The following is a 16,159-nucleotide window of genomic DNA, read 5'->3' as shown; positions in this document are numbered from 1 at the left end:
ATGAAGTGATCTCCCTTTAAACATGGTTTTAAATTTCGGCCGAAACGAAACGTTTCGGCCGAAATATTTTGGTTTCGGTGGAAAACAAAACGAAATCCACATTGAGTCGGAAAAGTACCAAACTTCGCCGAAACGTTTCGGAAATTTCGACCGAAACGTTTCGTTTCGGTGAAATTTCGGAAATTTCGGTGATTTCGGTGAAGTGCAATTTCGGAAATTTCGTACCGAAACCGAAACGTTTCGGTTTCACTGATGACCGAAACCGAAACCGAAACCGAAACCAAGATTTAAAACCTTGCCTTCAAAATATGTCTCCCATCAACCTAAAAAATTAAGATTTCTAGATACACCCACAAAAAGGCGGTAGAACTCCCTCATAAGAGCTTCGATCGGAAAAACGGCACCACCATTGTGTTCGTATCCAAAAAAATGGACCAAAAGGAAGCAATCTTCCTTCGTAAGTCCCAAATTGAGAGAAAACTCTCATCAAGCCAAAAAAAGAGGGGATTCCTGGATTTTCCTCTTGAAAAATCACAAAATATCAAATTACTCATGTTAACTTACCAACTTCTCCAAAAGCTTAAGCCGTTGGAGAGAGGGTTATTTATCTTTTATACTTTGACACTCCCCCGCACATGTGGCCCACTTGGCAAACACGTGGCACATGTGGTCCCACTTTGGGCCGACCATCGCATGTGGATTTTTGCTATCCAGGAGGTTTGAACTCGAGACCTTTGGCTTTGATACCATGTTAACTTACCAACTTCTCCCAAAGCCTAAGCTGTTGGAGAAAGGCGTTATTTATCTTTTATTCTTTGACCACTCACAAAAAATTTCTGAAAAATTACCAACATAATGGGAACGATATGCACATCAAAGCCATGTAGGTTTCAGGCCTACTCCATGGTCGTACAACCGCTGACGTCAGTTGTATGGCCTGACGATGTCACTGATGTGCATGACAGTCAAGGGCGTTGATTCTCCTAGAAAAGAATGTAAAAGATCCCTTGCTCTGATACCAAGTTGGAGTTCGAGAGATTTCAGTCGTAGAGGGAGGGAGGAGAGGAGAGAGAAGAGATGGAGTGAATGAAATAGTTCCCACTATGGGCTTTTCCTGTTTATTAATGATAAAACTCTACATGAGATGAAAAAGACTAAAATACCCACCAAATACAATCTAATTCCCATACAAGAAATAGCTCTTATTTCCTACATGGTGGTTCAAAGCAGGTAGGAAATGTCTTAGAATTTTCCGTTCAAAGCAGGGGATGTTAAAATTATAAAAATCCTTTCAATTTAATTGTGTAGACCAATCGATATGCCCTTTTGGATTTTGTTTTGAGGAAGTTCATCTCTTCTGTCGACTAGAAGTCTTGGTCTAATATAATCACTAAGCAAGCTTTATCAAGGACGGATATTTATTTACGGTCAAGATTTCACTGAAATATAGGGGATGCCTTTTGTTTTATTATCTTTTTTTATTTAACAATAATTTTTTATCAGGTCTTTGGTTATGTTATTTCTCTATTTTACTTTGCAATTAGCTCTCTCTCTCTCTCTCTCTCTATATATATATATATATATATATATATAGAGAGAGAGAGAGAGAGAGAGAGAGAGAGAGAGAGAGAGAGAAAGAGAGAGAAAGAGAGAGTTCCTAAGGTGTCACCTCATATAGCTTATATGAGGTGGCGCTTAAAAACATAAGGGGCCCACTTTGTTTGGATGATCCAAAGCATTCATATGATAGGCCCTCACATAGATAGGGTGTGCCCAAAAAATCAACTTCATAGGATCATCCTAACCCTTCCATTTGTGGAGGTTGAAATGGATGGGTATAAACCTCCATAAATCTGCCCATTTTTAACCTCCATAAATGGAAGGGTTAGGATGATCCTATGGACCTGATTTTTTGTAGGCACCATATCCATCTAAGGGCCTTTCAAATGAGTGGTTTCGATCACCCCAAAAATGTGGGCCCCTTATGTTTTGTGAGCGCCACCTCATATAAGCTATATGAGGTGACACCTTAGGAACTCTATTCTCATATATATATATATATATAACATTGATTCAAAATAAAATAATATATTCCATTGAAATATTAATCCTTTTGTTATTTGTTCTTTTATGATGTTATAGCTGATTATGACGGGGATCGGTTCATAACTATTTCAGATGGTGCATGGAAAGTAAGTCTTTCATCAAATCATGTCTTCTGCATTCGCTAGATATGTTTATATTATGGCATTCTGGTAATGTCTCTAAAAGCTGGTCATCTATTGTGGCTGGCTGTTTAGTGAGTGGGGTTCATTAAACTAACGCATAGAGTGGCCATGTCTGAGTCACAATGAAATGCAAAGATGATGTGCCTGTGGTTCGGTTGATTTCGCTCTTCTTTTAATAGAATTGGAATGTTTTACGCAGGCTACACCTTTACTTCTCACAGTAGCAATTATCGAACTCAGTGATATTGCATTTGCCGTAGGTTTCTTCAAGACTTCAACACTTTCTAGTTTGTCTTGACTTTATTTCACTTGGTTCTAGAAGGCAACTGTGTGGTATTGCTGTGTTTGCTGGTTGAAGTAATCTCAGGTTAATCTCTCATTATCTTAGGTTGATTCGATACCAGCAGTTTTTGGAGTGACACGAGATCCTTTCATAGTTTTCTCCTCAAATCTGTTTGCTATCGTAGGTATACCAGTCTCTCATTTCTCACTTATGGTGAACTTTGTGGAAATGGTTGGGTGCTATCAGTTTCGGACTGGTATTTTGTAATCTTAGAACTTCATTAAGCCTTTATGTTTCACTATCACTGCACAGTTAAAAGTAGCTCTCTCTCTCTCTCAGGCGAAAAAGATACAATATGGAATGCATCAATAAATTTATGTGCGCCTCTTTGCATATGGAAGGAGACAATTGGCTAATTGTGATCATATGATGACTTTCCAATGTAGGTTTAAGGTCGCTCTACACACTGATTAGTGAAGGTATGCAAGAGCTAGAATATTTGCAGGTAACTCCTTGAACTTTACTGGAAGCTTTTTTGCTTTTATTTATTTTATTTTAGTTATGTTTTCCTATATCCATACCAGAAAAGGTGTATTTGCCAAGCATTCACTTTTCGAGAATTATAAGTATCATCTGTTTATTATGTGACTGTAAATAATATAACCCAATGATGAAACCATGGGGTTTTTAGTATGACATAGCAATCATTCATTTGCTCTTTGCGGCCTTTAGAAATCGATCTTGGCTGGGATACTTTTGAATACATTCCACTTCACAACAGTATTTAAAAACTCGGACTTAGACAATGATTCAACGACGGTAAAGTTGACCTGGGTTAATCAACAATTGGCGTGGCAATTTTTGTCATTAACTCTAGTAAGTCAAAAGACTTTTTGATTGGCTCGTTAGGGCCAAACTTGCGTTCGAACGAGAACTCGACCAATGTAAAACCAAGTCAACTTGGGTGAGTCGATGATTGACTTGGGGAATTTTTGAGCAATGCTTTGCAGCGATGGCTTCCTTTGTATGTAGATGCTGTGGACCTCCTCTGTCCTTGCTCTAGATGTTCTTAGTCCTATTTTGAATGCATTATCCTTACTATTAAAAAAAGTCATTAGTTTTTTGAATTATTTTAGGAACCCAGTATGCTTTGGAAAGATTAGCAAAACTTTTATGAGGAAAAAAATAAAAACATATCCATTGTTCCCTGTCAATTTTTTGTCATTTAACTAATTTTTCATCTTAAGAGATTTTCTTTTCTTACAAGCCAAGGACCAAAGTACTTCAAAAATTGACCAATTGGTACTTCCAACATAACATTATTGAATTTAGTTTTAACAAAATTCAAGTTCTCATGGAATCGGTGCTGAATTTAACCAGGTTAAAAATGAGAGGGAAATGTTGATATTGCTATATCTTTTATAGTGGTAGTGGAATTACTAGTTTCATGCTCAGTTACGGTTAATGGGAGAAGGTTGTTTATTTGCTATTAGGGATTCCCAAAGAGTGTACTGTAGTGTGAGAGATAAGAAGGAATTTAAGATAGTTGTAGTTGTAGCATGTAGTTTTTGGACGTGGATCAAAACGTTATACATGGGATTTATTCAGGTTCTTCAGTGCTGTAAGTTGGGATTCTTATATGAAATGATGCAATCTACTGCCTTCCAAATATTCTTGTGGTATCAAAGAGATTACCCAAGTTCTCAACCAGGTCTGTCAAAGTTTAGTGTTGCTTCAGAAGGTGTAGTGATAAACAAGATTGTCTTAATATTGCATATTTCTATTCCCTATTTGGTTGAGTTTTCTGAAGTTCAGATACCATAAAATCATTCGATGGTGATAATTCTAAAGGTTGTGATGCTACAACCTCTTGGGAAAATTTGTCAACCTTTTTGGTGTTTTGTTTCGTAATCACGTTATGTATGGTTTGGATTGACGCTATGACAACTATCTTTTCCTTTTGCAGCCTGCCATAGGTGCGGTGCTGGGTTTTATTGGGTGTAAAATGATCTTGGATTTCTTTGGTGCGTATCTTTTCACTGCAACAAATTGTTAAATTTAGTGCATGGTATATGGTACTCTTTTTTTATATGAACATGGTTCTTCTACTGGGCCAAGTTGCTCCTGCCACAGGATCCACTTTCCTTCATTTGTTTGTGATTTACCTGCTCTCTACATATCCGATCATTATTACTTTTATTTTTTCTTAGGGGAAATATTTAGAATCTTCGCTTTTTCTGCAGGTTACCATGTTTCGACTGAGGCCTCTCTGGCGTTTGTTGCGACTAGTCTCAGTGCTGGGGTGCTGTTGAGTCTCACGAGAAAGTCCGACTGAAGGAGCTAAAGAGGCGGGGAAAGCACGCCAAGAAAGGAGTTCATATTTGTTCTGTACCTTTCGTTTTTCAACCATAGAAAGGCACCAAATCTACTGCTACTGATGCCCCATCTAAAAGCCATTCCATTTTATGGGTTAGTTATTGTTTATTTTGGTTATACACATCTGGTTAACATTATGGGCTAAAATCAGGCATGAGACTTCTAAGACACAGGAAATGATTTAGTGCTGATTATGGTCTTAAAAGTTAGTGAAGGTTTTTGAAGGGGGGGAATATTGTTCATTTGAAGAAAAAAAAAACTTGGCATTACTAAGCTGGATGATGGAGGAAGTAGATATAGTGTTCTTTCACTCCCATTGCATTTTTCTCATTGTAGACAAAGGACCGTCATTGTAAGATTTTGAGGATCTTCAAATAAGCCTGAGCTGAAACGCTGCCGGCCTTCTGTTTGAGCAATTTGTTAACAATTAATCTGTGTTTAGGTCATGAGATGTTCTATCTTTCCCATTTCTTTACAATTTTTCCCAATAGAAATATGCATTCATTCACGATGAGTATAGATTAGACTATTACATTTTATTTAGGGAAATGATATCTGCACTCCCAAGATTCCCTTGTTAGCATTGTAGAAATGCTATGCTTATTATTAGAGACTCTGGCATGAGATACTGTATTTTAGCATACTTGTAGGCTTAAAAAATGTTCTCAACTAAGAATAATGATTGAGCATTATTCAATTATAATTGCACATGTCATGCTATTATGTGATAGGATGACAAAATCTGCTAAAAAGTGAGCCTGTGTGGCTGTTCTCTGCTGCAAAAGTGAACAGCGAAATGGGTTTCCACTAAATTGCCTAGCAAATCCCTATATATGGTGGACTTATTATAGGCTACTGGTAGTTGCACTACCACGTTTTTAATAATACAAGCCTTGTCTTTTCCTTTTTAATTGGCTGCTGAGAGTTTTTTGGTTAATTCTAATAGCTTTTGGCAGTGGGTTAGGTAATAAAAGGCAAGGTGAGTTGGTCCCATTACCAAAATATGGCAGCGCCAATATCAGCCGCAATAAGGGCTTGTGAGTCAACTGACTGATTATTGGACTCAATATTAGACGTAATCTTGACTAATAATCAGTTTTGGACTCACAATCGGTTCTCAAAATCCGAAACAAACAGGTTCTAAACCATTGGCTCTTGTCTATGTTAATCTTCAAGGATAACCATCCATGTGACAAGGGACCGTGATCATGTAGGTTGCTATATGGGAATCAATGGACTCAATACAATGTCTGCGACATGGGACCCATGTTTAATCATTAAGCTCAAATCCAATGTGTGCCATACGGGACCCATGTTTAATCATTAAGCTCACATCCTAGAAGTGCCAGAGGAACTTTAAGATGCGATTCTTTTGGCATCCCTAACCTGTCTAGATTGCAAGAAAAAAAAATTATGACAAATTATTTCTTGAGGAAAGTTTTTCTCTCTCCACAATTTAGAGGAAAATGATATGATTATGGTTAATTTAGATGAATATTATCATAAATTGAAGGTTCCTCTGAGTAAAAATTGATTAGGGTTGGTTCAAGTTATCTCTTTTCATAAGTATATAAAGTTTGAAATTTTAGAAATATCTTCCTTTCCAAACTTTTCCATAAATTCCTGCAATCCAAACACTGCCTAGTAATCGTTGTAAGAAGCATCCCTTTTTATTCTAGTTTTGAGGTAAGATTGTAAGATGGTATGTCCCCATCTTGTACTTTTATTTATCAATAAATTTCAGGAGCACCAGGGTTCCTAGATAAATTCCTGGTAAAAAAACATGTAATTGTTTAGGTGGTGAACTTAAATCTAAGCTCTAAATTTAACCTTTCTTTCATATTTTAACCTAAATTTTGTCATAAAATCACATACTTTTTGCATGAGTCATTGATAACTTGTATGATTTTCTTGTGAGTAATGGGTCATCATTAAAAAATCAAAAAAGAAAAAGAGGATGACAATCAGTAATGGCCTGGCATTCATCCCTTCTTCCAAATGAAACAGATCGTCGACGAGTGGCGGAAACCAACCATCGATAACAAGCCCTAATCGGCTAAAGCTACTCGTTAGCGAGTCAGCATCTAAATTAGCTTCCCTTCCAAAGTGATTAAGAGTTCTCTTTTCATCAGAGATCAGAGCTTCCACAATTACTTCAGCTAATTGCCAAAGGAAATCAGCCACTCATCCCGTTGAGGGAATCACCTTCTCTGACTTTCCAACACTGATAACAGAATTGTGACATACTAAGTAGAAAAACATCTGCCTCATGGGAATCCCTCTCACCGATTGGGCTGAAATACCATCCTTAACTCCGACATGGCATCTAATTTCCGCACCAAATTCTTGCAGGTCCGGTCACCAAGACTCATTCCATCAGAATCCAATGTCAGCACACCAACAAGATGCTCTGATCACCTGGGAATTCACAATCCACTTTTTCACAAACTTAGTAGGAAAATTACCACATTCTTCTGATATTGTTTACCCTACTCTGAACTGTTTCAATGGGAGTGCCCAACCCGCAACTCTATTAAAATTGACCCTTCTCAAAGATTGCACACTTAGGATTCTAAAAAATTCTGTTATTTCGATCTTTCCATATTGTCCAAATGGCAACAAGGAGGCCTAGAGTTAAAAGGATCTTACCTCTTGTAGAATGGACCCTTGTGTCCCATAATGCAACTCAGTGTCTTTTGTCAATCAAGGCATCACCCAACAACACTTAAAAGCAGCGATGACAAATCTCTTGTCTGAACCTTCACAAGCATTTCCCACAACAAGGAGGCTTTGCTCATTTAGCGCATTCTCTTAATCCCCAATCCTCCCTCCTTGGTCAACACTTTGTCCCAAGCAATGAAATGAATTTTTCTCCAATGTTCTGTCATTCCATAGGAAATTGCTCTGAACTCTTTCCATTCTTTCCATAACACTAATAGGGCAAGAATAAAGAAACAAAGTAAATGAGGAGCTTGGGCATTACTGATCTTATAAGTGAGAATAAGTTCCACTTCAACGGTGCTAGCTTGCTTTTCAATCTTTTCAAAACGACGTCCATTGCTCTTCTGTGGCTTTCGATACGCAACGCAGACCCAAGTAAGAGCTAGGTACCTTCTCTTGCCTATATCCCTAGCACATTGGCAATCTTCTCCGCTGTATGATCGTTAGTGCCCGACTACTAGCAATATGTATATTTTTTTTTCACCGTAAAGGCATATCAGAGAAGGCCACAAGTAGACGGTGACCAAAAATCTGGCATTTAAACAGAAAGATCTGAGCCAACTCTATTTTTTTTTTCGGTAGGTAAGCTGGGATCAACCTTTCTAAATCCTGATTGAAGAACAAAGCCATGACCATTGAGGTAGACGCGGTAAGCTGGGATCAACCTTTCTAAATCCTGATTGAAGAACAAAGCCAAAGCAATTGAGGTAGACACTTAATCCCTTTTTGTATATCTGAGACATATCTTGAACATGAATGTCATCCAAGGCATTACCATTTGATGAAACTGGAAGTAGATGCTTTTTTTATCAATGCTGGCCTGAAGGTTGTCAGTGCTGATTTCTTTAGAGAAAAAAGCCCAAACTCTTTCCAGTCACAGAAAACGGTTGATGAGTAGGTGCTGACTGTTAATGATGTTGCCTGCATAAGAGCAATCAAGTGGGATTCGAAACATGCGTGTGGAAATTGAATGAGATTTGTCACGTTGAAAATGCATGACTTATTTGTTACAATGCTCCATTTTAATTAGGCGACGACCGTCAAGAGGCTATAATATTGATCCAAACATGTCATTGCCTACCACCAAAATTACAGTATCATGCACAAAGATCAACTAGTTATTGGTTCATCAAATAGGTCCCTACTAGTTTTGTTATTTGTTTTTAATAAAGGTGAATTTATCAAGTAAAAACAACCATACAATGGAATGGGGGGGGCAAGGTGTCCCCCGATCACTCAAAAAACGTTCTAATAAGAGATTGTAAGAGAAACCATAGTACTAAAAAAGCCAGCCAACTGCGCCTGTGCAGCGATAGAACAAAACTCTATTGTATGACGAATATCCACTCCAGCCTTTGCAAGCTCATCGACTTTTTCATTGGCGGATATGGAAAACATGCAAGAAACTCGAGCGAATGACCTTCCAACATTCTAGAATTTCCGAAATGATGGTAGATAGTCTCCACAGACCCGGGGCTTCTCCACTTGCCCAAGCAATGACATATTGAATAAATCAACAAACAAGGGGGGTGAAACAAGTGGGTTCTATGAGATGACTCCACATAACACCACAGGTCAGAAAGCAAGAAACAAAAATGAAAAGGCAACTGATATTCACACAACCATGTTTTGATAATGTGATGACTCACTTTGTTTTACACTTCTCTGATTTTCTACTGAGAGATTTTTGGGAATTGTAATAGCCTTTGAAAGCTGGTTAAAACATGTAAAACAATGTGAGTTCATTTTGGACGATTATTCTGGATAAAAAGAACACCTAAAACTTGGTAAAATATTATCTATATATTATATGTACATCTCTATGCCAGGATAATGATAACTGAATACAAGTACCTTCACGTGGGATAATCACAGACAGCTATCTGCAAATCAGAGTGATCTTGATCTGCAGCATATTGCCTAATGAAAGCTCTTCTCCACCAGACCTCGAAAGCTCTCTGGATATTTGGGCAATCATCTCCTTTATTCAGAAATCGATCAAACCAATTCATCAATATTGCTTGTTGCTGAGCCAATGGCAAAGTAAGGATCGTCTGACTTAAGCCATCCTCCACAGATTTCTTATCAACAGATTTACAAGCCCTCTTCATCCATCCAAAGTCTTCATAAAGTGCCTCCAACCACGTGCGCAACAGAGAAAATCTCGCATCTTTCGATACCAAAATCTGCCCTTTCCCAACTGCAACACATAGTTGAGCGGTGATCCTACTAATTTCAAACCGATACATAGAGGGAATCTTAGAGTGAAGGCTAGCAAGCTCTGTTTGATCTGCCCACAGTTTAACAAACTCATCACCCATCTTTTTATCGATCAGAATATCGACTACCCATTGCATATTATCAGCTTCTCGAGCTATCTCACCCATTAACACGCCTCGATCTTTCCTGGTTTCATCTATACTCGCTGCCTCGGATAAACATAGGAGAAGAGAACTGAGACACTTGTGGCAGACGTGGAAAAGGGTATCTCTGGATATATTGAGTCTATTACTATTGTGGCTGTGATGGGTTGTGTCTTCTTTGAGTAAACTTGATATCAGAGCTTTCATCTCTCGCCGGGCCTTATCATCCTTGGCTTGTAGAACACCTGTCAAGAGTCGCAAAAAAATATCATCGGCTCTTGCAGGAAAAGATGGTTCCACTGAAACTCTCTGTAGAACTTTTGTCACTGGGTTGGGAAGGTGAAGTCCATTGAGAACAGATATGACTTTCTCCTCTTCATCCTCAGACCATGGGGCTGCTTCCAAATACTCCAGGCAAGATATTATTCCTGCATCAAACATGATAGCTGCAGATACCTGAAAAAGTAAACTAATATTACATGAGAATTTACTGTAGAAACAATAAAAAAGAGAGAGAGAGACTTATACTTCCATCATTCAATAAGAAACCCATTGCTTTTGGGGAACTTTGCATATGGAAAACCAAAATGAAAATGATGGGTTGATTTTGCTGATGCCCAGCTGAATGAAATTATTAATCAAGCCCCATTTACCACTTCCTTAAAATTGACAAAGAAAAGCAGAAAAACAAATAGCGGAAGCAAAGAATTAAATCGACTTCCATCCTTCTCAATAGGAAATCACGACCTGTCTTCTTGCACAGGGCAAATCAAGTGTTACAAATGTAAATTTCTTTGTGGCTACTGATGAATACCTTAATTTTTAAGCTCCACCTCTATTTTACATCATCAAAATTTAGTCATAAAAGCAAGTATTTTTGCTTAAATAATGTCCGCATATATGGTGTGCCGTTTTCTCGTATAACTAAAACTACAAATCATATGGGTATTTAGGAAAAGGAGAGTTCAATTAATCTGAAACAAAGATCCAAACTTAAGGTTATTCTTGAAGAAATCCACTATCGTTGAAGCTATTATTCAAGTCCTATTTCCTGAAACTCAAGGATTCTAGTAAATTCAGTTCGACAGTTCACAGATAAAACATAATATAGTCTTCCCCTTTTCCTGAACTCACTCTCAAAACTACAACTCAATCCAATATTCTCCATAAAGATAAAATGTAACTTCAATTACATTAGGAGACAAAAACCCAGAGTTATTTATATAATATCTTTAAAAAAAACAGACTGCAACTCAGACACCAGCTTCCTCGCACTTTTTAAACGAGAAGAAAAGGAAAAAAGAGAGAATAGGAATAAAAACTCCAGAGCCATAAATTCCAACAGAAACCAGTGTAATTTTCAGCACAACAAAAAATAAAAAACCTTAAACAACAAAACCCACATCAAACAAGAGAAAAAAAAAGGCAAAAACGGAGACCCACATCATGGTTAAATTTCTCCGAAATGACCGAAATGTTTCTGTTTCCATCCCCCCACCGTAACAAAATCTGAATGAATTCCTTCCACGTCATTATTTTCTTTGAAATTGCAAAATTTCGACCGAAATTCGATCAAAATGGTAGGAACAACAAAAAATGGTAAAGATGTTATGATTAAATACATGGTTTAAAGTTATTTTTTCTCAAACCAAAAAGAAAAAAAAAATCCTGCCCTAATTAGCTGTAAACCGATAAAATCTAGCAAATAAAAAAAATACATTTTTCTTTGCAATTATATATGGTATTGACACATGCAAACTTTGGTAAATGCTAGAACAAGCAAGAATACATATTTAAAAACTATCACATAAGCAAGAAAGCCATCCATAATCGCTTGAGAAATGCTAGATTAAGCACGAATACATACTTAAAAACCATCACATAACCAAGAAAGCTATCCATAATGGCTTAATCACTAAGGGTTCGATGTGACACATGTCAATAGATCTTAAATTTCAATCATTTGCATATTTGTCCATAAGTTTCCATGATTTTGTGAGATTTCCACTGAAACCAAAATGTTTTCATTTCCACGCCAACCGAAACTGAAACTGAAATTTTAAACCTTGACTCATATTACCCTGAGCAGTTCGTGCCATTATTAAAACATAGTAGTGCCAATATCAATAGACTAAAAAAGTAAAAAAGTAAAAAAAAAAAAGAGGAAACCCACATTACCTTGAGCAATTCCAAGACCTTCGGCTTCAGAAGGTAATTAAAAATGAAAAGACAAGCTGAGTTTGTGCCATTATAAAAACATGGCAGTGCCAATATCAATAACATTAAAAAGGGTTAAAAAAAAGGAAACCCACATTACCTTGAGCAATTCCAACACCTTCATAAGGCAATTAAAAAGGAAAAGACAAAATGAGTTCGTGCCATTATTAAAACATGGTAGTGCCAACATCAATAACCTAAAAAAAGGTCAAAAAAAAGAAAAAAGAAAGAAAGAAAAGAATGAAACCCACATTACCTTGAGCAATTCCAAGACCTTGGTAACATCTTCCCTAACCAATTTCTTCATCAAATCCTCACAATACATCAAAACAACAGTCTCAACATAAACCTCAACATCATCACAATCACAAATCTCAACCACATGATGAACCACCCCCGCGTCCCGCCGGAGCTTCTCGGCGAAAAACCTACTCCGGCCGGCGAGAACCCGCCGGTGTACGTTCATAGAGACCTTAAACCCATCACGTGAGCTCATCTTAAGCTTAACATCTCCCGTAGGATTATTCTTATTATTAAAGGGGGCTTCGGCTAAGATTTTAGAAACCCTAATCTCCAATTTTCGGTGTTTTTCTTCGGATGAGGGTTTGGGTTGTTCTGATGATGTCGACATCATTTCGAAAAGGGTAGGGGAAGATCGAATCTGTTGGGAGAATGAAGGGGGAGGTGAAGGGTTTTGAGAAGGAGAAGAGGAGGGAGAAACCCTAAACATTTTTGAAGGGGAGAATGAGAGAGATAGGTCTGAGATGAAACCTTGTTTTAGCATTGTTGAGATCTCTCTCGCCATTGTAATTTGCAATTTTTCAGAGCTCTCTCTCTCTCTCTCTCTATAAAGAGGAAGAAAACAAAACTGGTAAGAAAAGAGAGTCCAGGTGAAAATGACATGATATGATAAAGATACTCATCATGTCTACATGTTGTTGTTGTCGGATGATCTGGACCGTATATTTAGTGGAGCTATCAGATGAAAATGTGGGCCATGGTGGGAGATAATCTATGATTCTTTAAATATCTCCGGTTGATGGGTTTTGAGATGGAGGGTTGAGATTCCATTTATCTGGTACTTTAAATCTGACGAGTACAATTCAAAGGACTCACAAGTGGGAAGAAAATCATTGAACAAACTAGAGGGGGCTGTCCCGGGTAAGAAAAAGGGGAGAGATTTTATATGCTGTGTGCAAGTGAAGTCTAGTATTTTTCAAAAGTAAAGTGGGCTCCTTCAAAGGATGATCCAAACCGTTCATATGTTGGGTCAGGACCTAACCATCGTATCTGTCTTCTGCAGAGGGATTGGGCATTATAGAAAATTAGAAACCACTACAGATTATGAGTTTGGGAAATGATAAATGCACCCATTTTCATTACTAGGGACACCCGGCAGCAGTATATCAATGACTGAGTTTTTATATGGTGTAAACCCTTATAGCCCAGTATTTTTCCAAAAAAGTACTGCATGGACCACACTATAGGATGACCAAACTGTCCATGTGATGGGCCACAACGTAAATAGGTTGTGCCCAAAAACTCATTTCTATAGGATGATTCCAACCCTCGGATCAATAGAGAACTGTATATTATGGAAACCTCTGTAGATTGGAGGGCTGGGATCATCCTATGGAAATGATTTTTGAGGCATGACCTATTTACGTCGTGTTCTATCATATGGACGGTTTGGATCATCCTATGATGTTGTCATTACTTTTTGAAAAATATGGGACCATAAGGGCTTACACTATATAAAATCTCACATGTTGGTGGGTTTAGTTTCATTCTATTTCTAGGGAGATGATTTTCCAGGAACATCCTATTTACGTTGTTGACTCTACACGCACACCGTATGAAAACTCTACAGAAGGAAAGGAAAACAGATTCTCATTTCTTTTACTTTCCTTTGTTTTTTCTTCTCTTTGGATTTCTCATGTTTGGATGTTAATATGCTGGAGTTTTCTATTGTTAAGATATTGCAAGATCTGTTGAGAATGGGATTGATGTGTGTTTGATAAAGTTTCTTATTATAGATGATGGTTGAACGAATAAAGCAAGTAGAAGTCAAGTTGAAGACTCAAGGATCAATCAATGTACTCGACAGGGTTAAACATTTTTCAAAGAGGGGAAGATGATGGGGACCATCAGGAAAGCAACATTTTTGCACTCTATGGGCCCACTTGATAGTGAAGTTGTTGCACCAGATGGGGGTTATGAAGATGAGTTTGTTTCTTTGTTAGTTCCTAGAGTCCAAATTAGGAGGTCTTTTTTTTTTTTTTTTTTTTGTAGTTTCTAGTTTTAAGATTGTTATATTTAAGTGCTAGAATACAATTGGGTAGTTTCAAATTTTGGGATTGTTGATGCTTGTTGAGTTAAAATAGGGGTGCAACTCGGCAGGGTTGGGCCAGGTTGAGGCCAACCCTAGCCTAACCCAAGGTAGCATTCGGTCAACCCTAACCTGACCCGGCCCAAGCCTTGGGTCAATCCTAACCCAACCCGTGTTAGGATGAAATTAGATGACGAAGACGGGTTTGGGTCAGGTTGGGTTGCCCAAGATCTGAACTGAACTCTAACCCAGGTTGAGTTGGATTTTCTCAACCCTAACCTAATCCAACTTGAGGAAATGCCAACCTAACCCGAGTTGAAATCGTTGCACCTCTAATCCCAATTAGTCGACCCAAGTTGCACCCCCAACACCAATGAGTCTCAGGTAACTCTCCAATTACCCAGTCCCAACACCAATTAGCCTCCCAAGTACCTACTCCCAACCACTCCATCTACCAAACTCCAAGTTAAGAGAAGCAAGGGCCCTCCTCCAAGCAAAATCAAAGGCCAGTCATCAAGAAGATCAAGGTCAACACTAAGGCCATGTCTGGAAGTCTTGAAATTTTTTTCCTTTGAATGTTAGTTTACCAATGGTGGGAGGGAGAGGGGAAAAGAGGGTGGGAAAGGAAGAGAACTGAGAGGGAAGGAGTGAGGAAAGAGAAGTTGATGAAAAGAGGGAAAAGAAAACTCAAAACTGTAAATAGAGTTTTTATTCCCCTATTTTTCAGTCACTTCTCACCATCTCCTCATTCCTTCCCTCTCATATCTCTCCCTCAGAAAAAATGCATGCTTTTCTGTCTGAAGACATGAAGAAGAAAATAAGATAATTAAATGATTTTATTACAAAAAGTTCAAGTTATTTGCACAGAGTTTAGAGCACACCAAACAATGAACAAGACAGAAAAAATATAACAAAGAAAACATCTAAGCTTTCCCCTTCAACAGTCTTCACTTCTGCTTAAAGAGCTCCAACATGAAATCAAGCACTCGAATTAGATGTTCAAATCTGCTGTAGAATATAACAAAGAATCAAGAATCAGTTAAAAAAATCTCTAGATAACAAAAGGAGGATTTGCTAGGCAATTTTGCGAAAAGCCATTTCACGGTTCACTTTTGCAGGAGATAACAGCCACAAGGGCTCACTCTTAAGTAGATTTTGTCATATCCATTTAATTCATCTGACGCAGCTGTTCTCTCCTGCAAAAGTGAGCCGCAAAATGGCTTTCTGCGAAATTGCCTAGCAAGTCCCAACAAAGGAATATAGAAAGCAGAATCATTAGACTTAGTTGCAGAGCTGCTGTAGCAAGCTGTGGCCAGTTGAATTTGGGCATGGCTCTAGTATGAGGAGTATTAATAATTAGGGATTTGAGAGGCAATTTTGCAGAAAGCAATTCGACGCCACTTTTTCAGGAGAGAAAAGCCACCTCGGATGAATTAAATGAATAAGACAAAATCTGCTACTCGGGAGTCTGTGGTCTGTTCTCTACTGAAAATGCGAACAGCATAATGGCTTTTGGCGAAATTGCCTAGCAAATCCTAATAATTACTAGGGGTCTGCGATATTTTTTAAAACTGTTGCGATATTTTGCATTTTTTTTTATTAAAAAACCCAAAATCATCTCGAGATTTTGAAAAAACATCAA

At 37.9% G+C, this 16,159-nt stretch overlaps 3 protein-coding genes across 6 annotated transcripts in view; 1 reads left to right on the top strand and 2 right to left on the bottom strand.

Moving 5' to 3' along the window:
• The window catches only part of PDE149 (integral membrane TerC family protein), a 30,109-nt gene extending 24,806 nt beyond the window's left edge, over positions 1-5,303 (top strand). The window contains exons 9-14 of one of the 2 annotated variants that reach the window (XM_077376842.1): positions 2,143-2,192; positions 2,428-2,484; positions 2,617-2,695; positions 2,958-3,016; positions 4,478-4,535; positions 4,755-5,303. In XM_077376842.1, coding sequence (XP_077232957.1) covers positions 2,143-2,192; positions 2,428-2,484; positions 2,617-2,695; positions 2,958-3,016; positions 4,478-4,535; positions 4,755-4,846 — 395 coding nt within the window. In that variant the 3' untranslated portion in view covers positions 4,847-5,303. Of the gene's footprint in view, positions 1-2,142; positions 2,193-2,427; positions 2,485-2,616; positions 2,696-2,957; positions 3,017-4,477; positions 4,536-4,754 lie in introns of those variants that run through there. The other variant, XR_013248564.1, reaches the window with a different exon arrangement.
• A 1,540-nt stretch (positions 5,304-6,843) lies between these two features.
• LOC143873826 (BTB/POZ domain-containing protein) lies at positions 6,844-13,052 on the bottom strand. Of its 2 annotated transcripts, none has more exons than XM_077376840.1 (3): positions 12,445-13,052; positions 9,463-10,427; positions 6,844-8,529 (listed from the first exon to the last, which is right to left on the bottom strand). In XM_077376840.1, exons 1-2 carry the CDS (start codon positions 12,991-12,993, stop codon positions 9,465-9,467), a joined length of 1,512 nt encoding a protein of 503 aa, XP_077232955.1. In that variant the 5' UTR covers positions 12,994-13,052; the 3' UTR covers positions 6,844-8,529; positions 9,463-9,464. The 2 variants fall into 2 exon arrangements, with proteins under 2 accessions (XP_077232955.1, XP_077232956.1); XM_077376841.1 differs by lacking the exon at positions 6,844-8,529 and adding an exon at positions 9,222-9,321.
• Positions 13,053-15,323: 2,271 nt separating this feature from the next.
• The window catches only part of PHOT1 (phototropin 1), a 35,614-nt gene continuing 34,778 nt past the window's right edge, over positions 15,324-16,159 (bottom strand). Inside the window, exon 24 of one of the 2 annotated variants that reach the window (XM_077376838.1) lies at positions 15,324-15,525. The gene's annotated coding sequence lies outside the window, so the exon portion shown is untranslated. The remainder of the gene's footprint in view (positions 15,526-16,159) is intronic. The other variant, XM_077376839.1, reaches the window with a different exon arrangement.

This window comes from Tasmannia lanceolata, unplaced genomic scaffold (genome assembly GCF_043159265.1).
Source record: "Tasmannia lanceolata isolate RefF3 unplaced genomic scaffold, GAP_Taslan_0.1 ptg000002l, whole genome shotgun sequence".
Taxonomy (NCBI): Eukaryota; Viridiplantae; Streptophyta; class Magnoliopsida; order Canellales; family Winteraceae; genus Tasmannia; species Tasmannia lanceolata.
The sequence above is the reverse complement of the archived record's forward strand: the minus strand, read 5'-3'. Positions and strand labels throughout refer to the sequence as shown.

Excerpts from the sequence above, each read along its gene's own strand:
- LOC143873826 (XM_077376840.1), bottom strand. The coding sequence starts at position 12,993 with ATGGCGAGAGAGATCTCAACAATGCTAAAACAAGGTTTCATCTCAGAC. Across the intron at positions 10,428-12,444 it reads AGGTCTTGGAATTGCTCAAG|GTATCTGCAGCTATCATGTT; the intron begins GTAATGTGGGTT and ends TTACTTTTTCAG.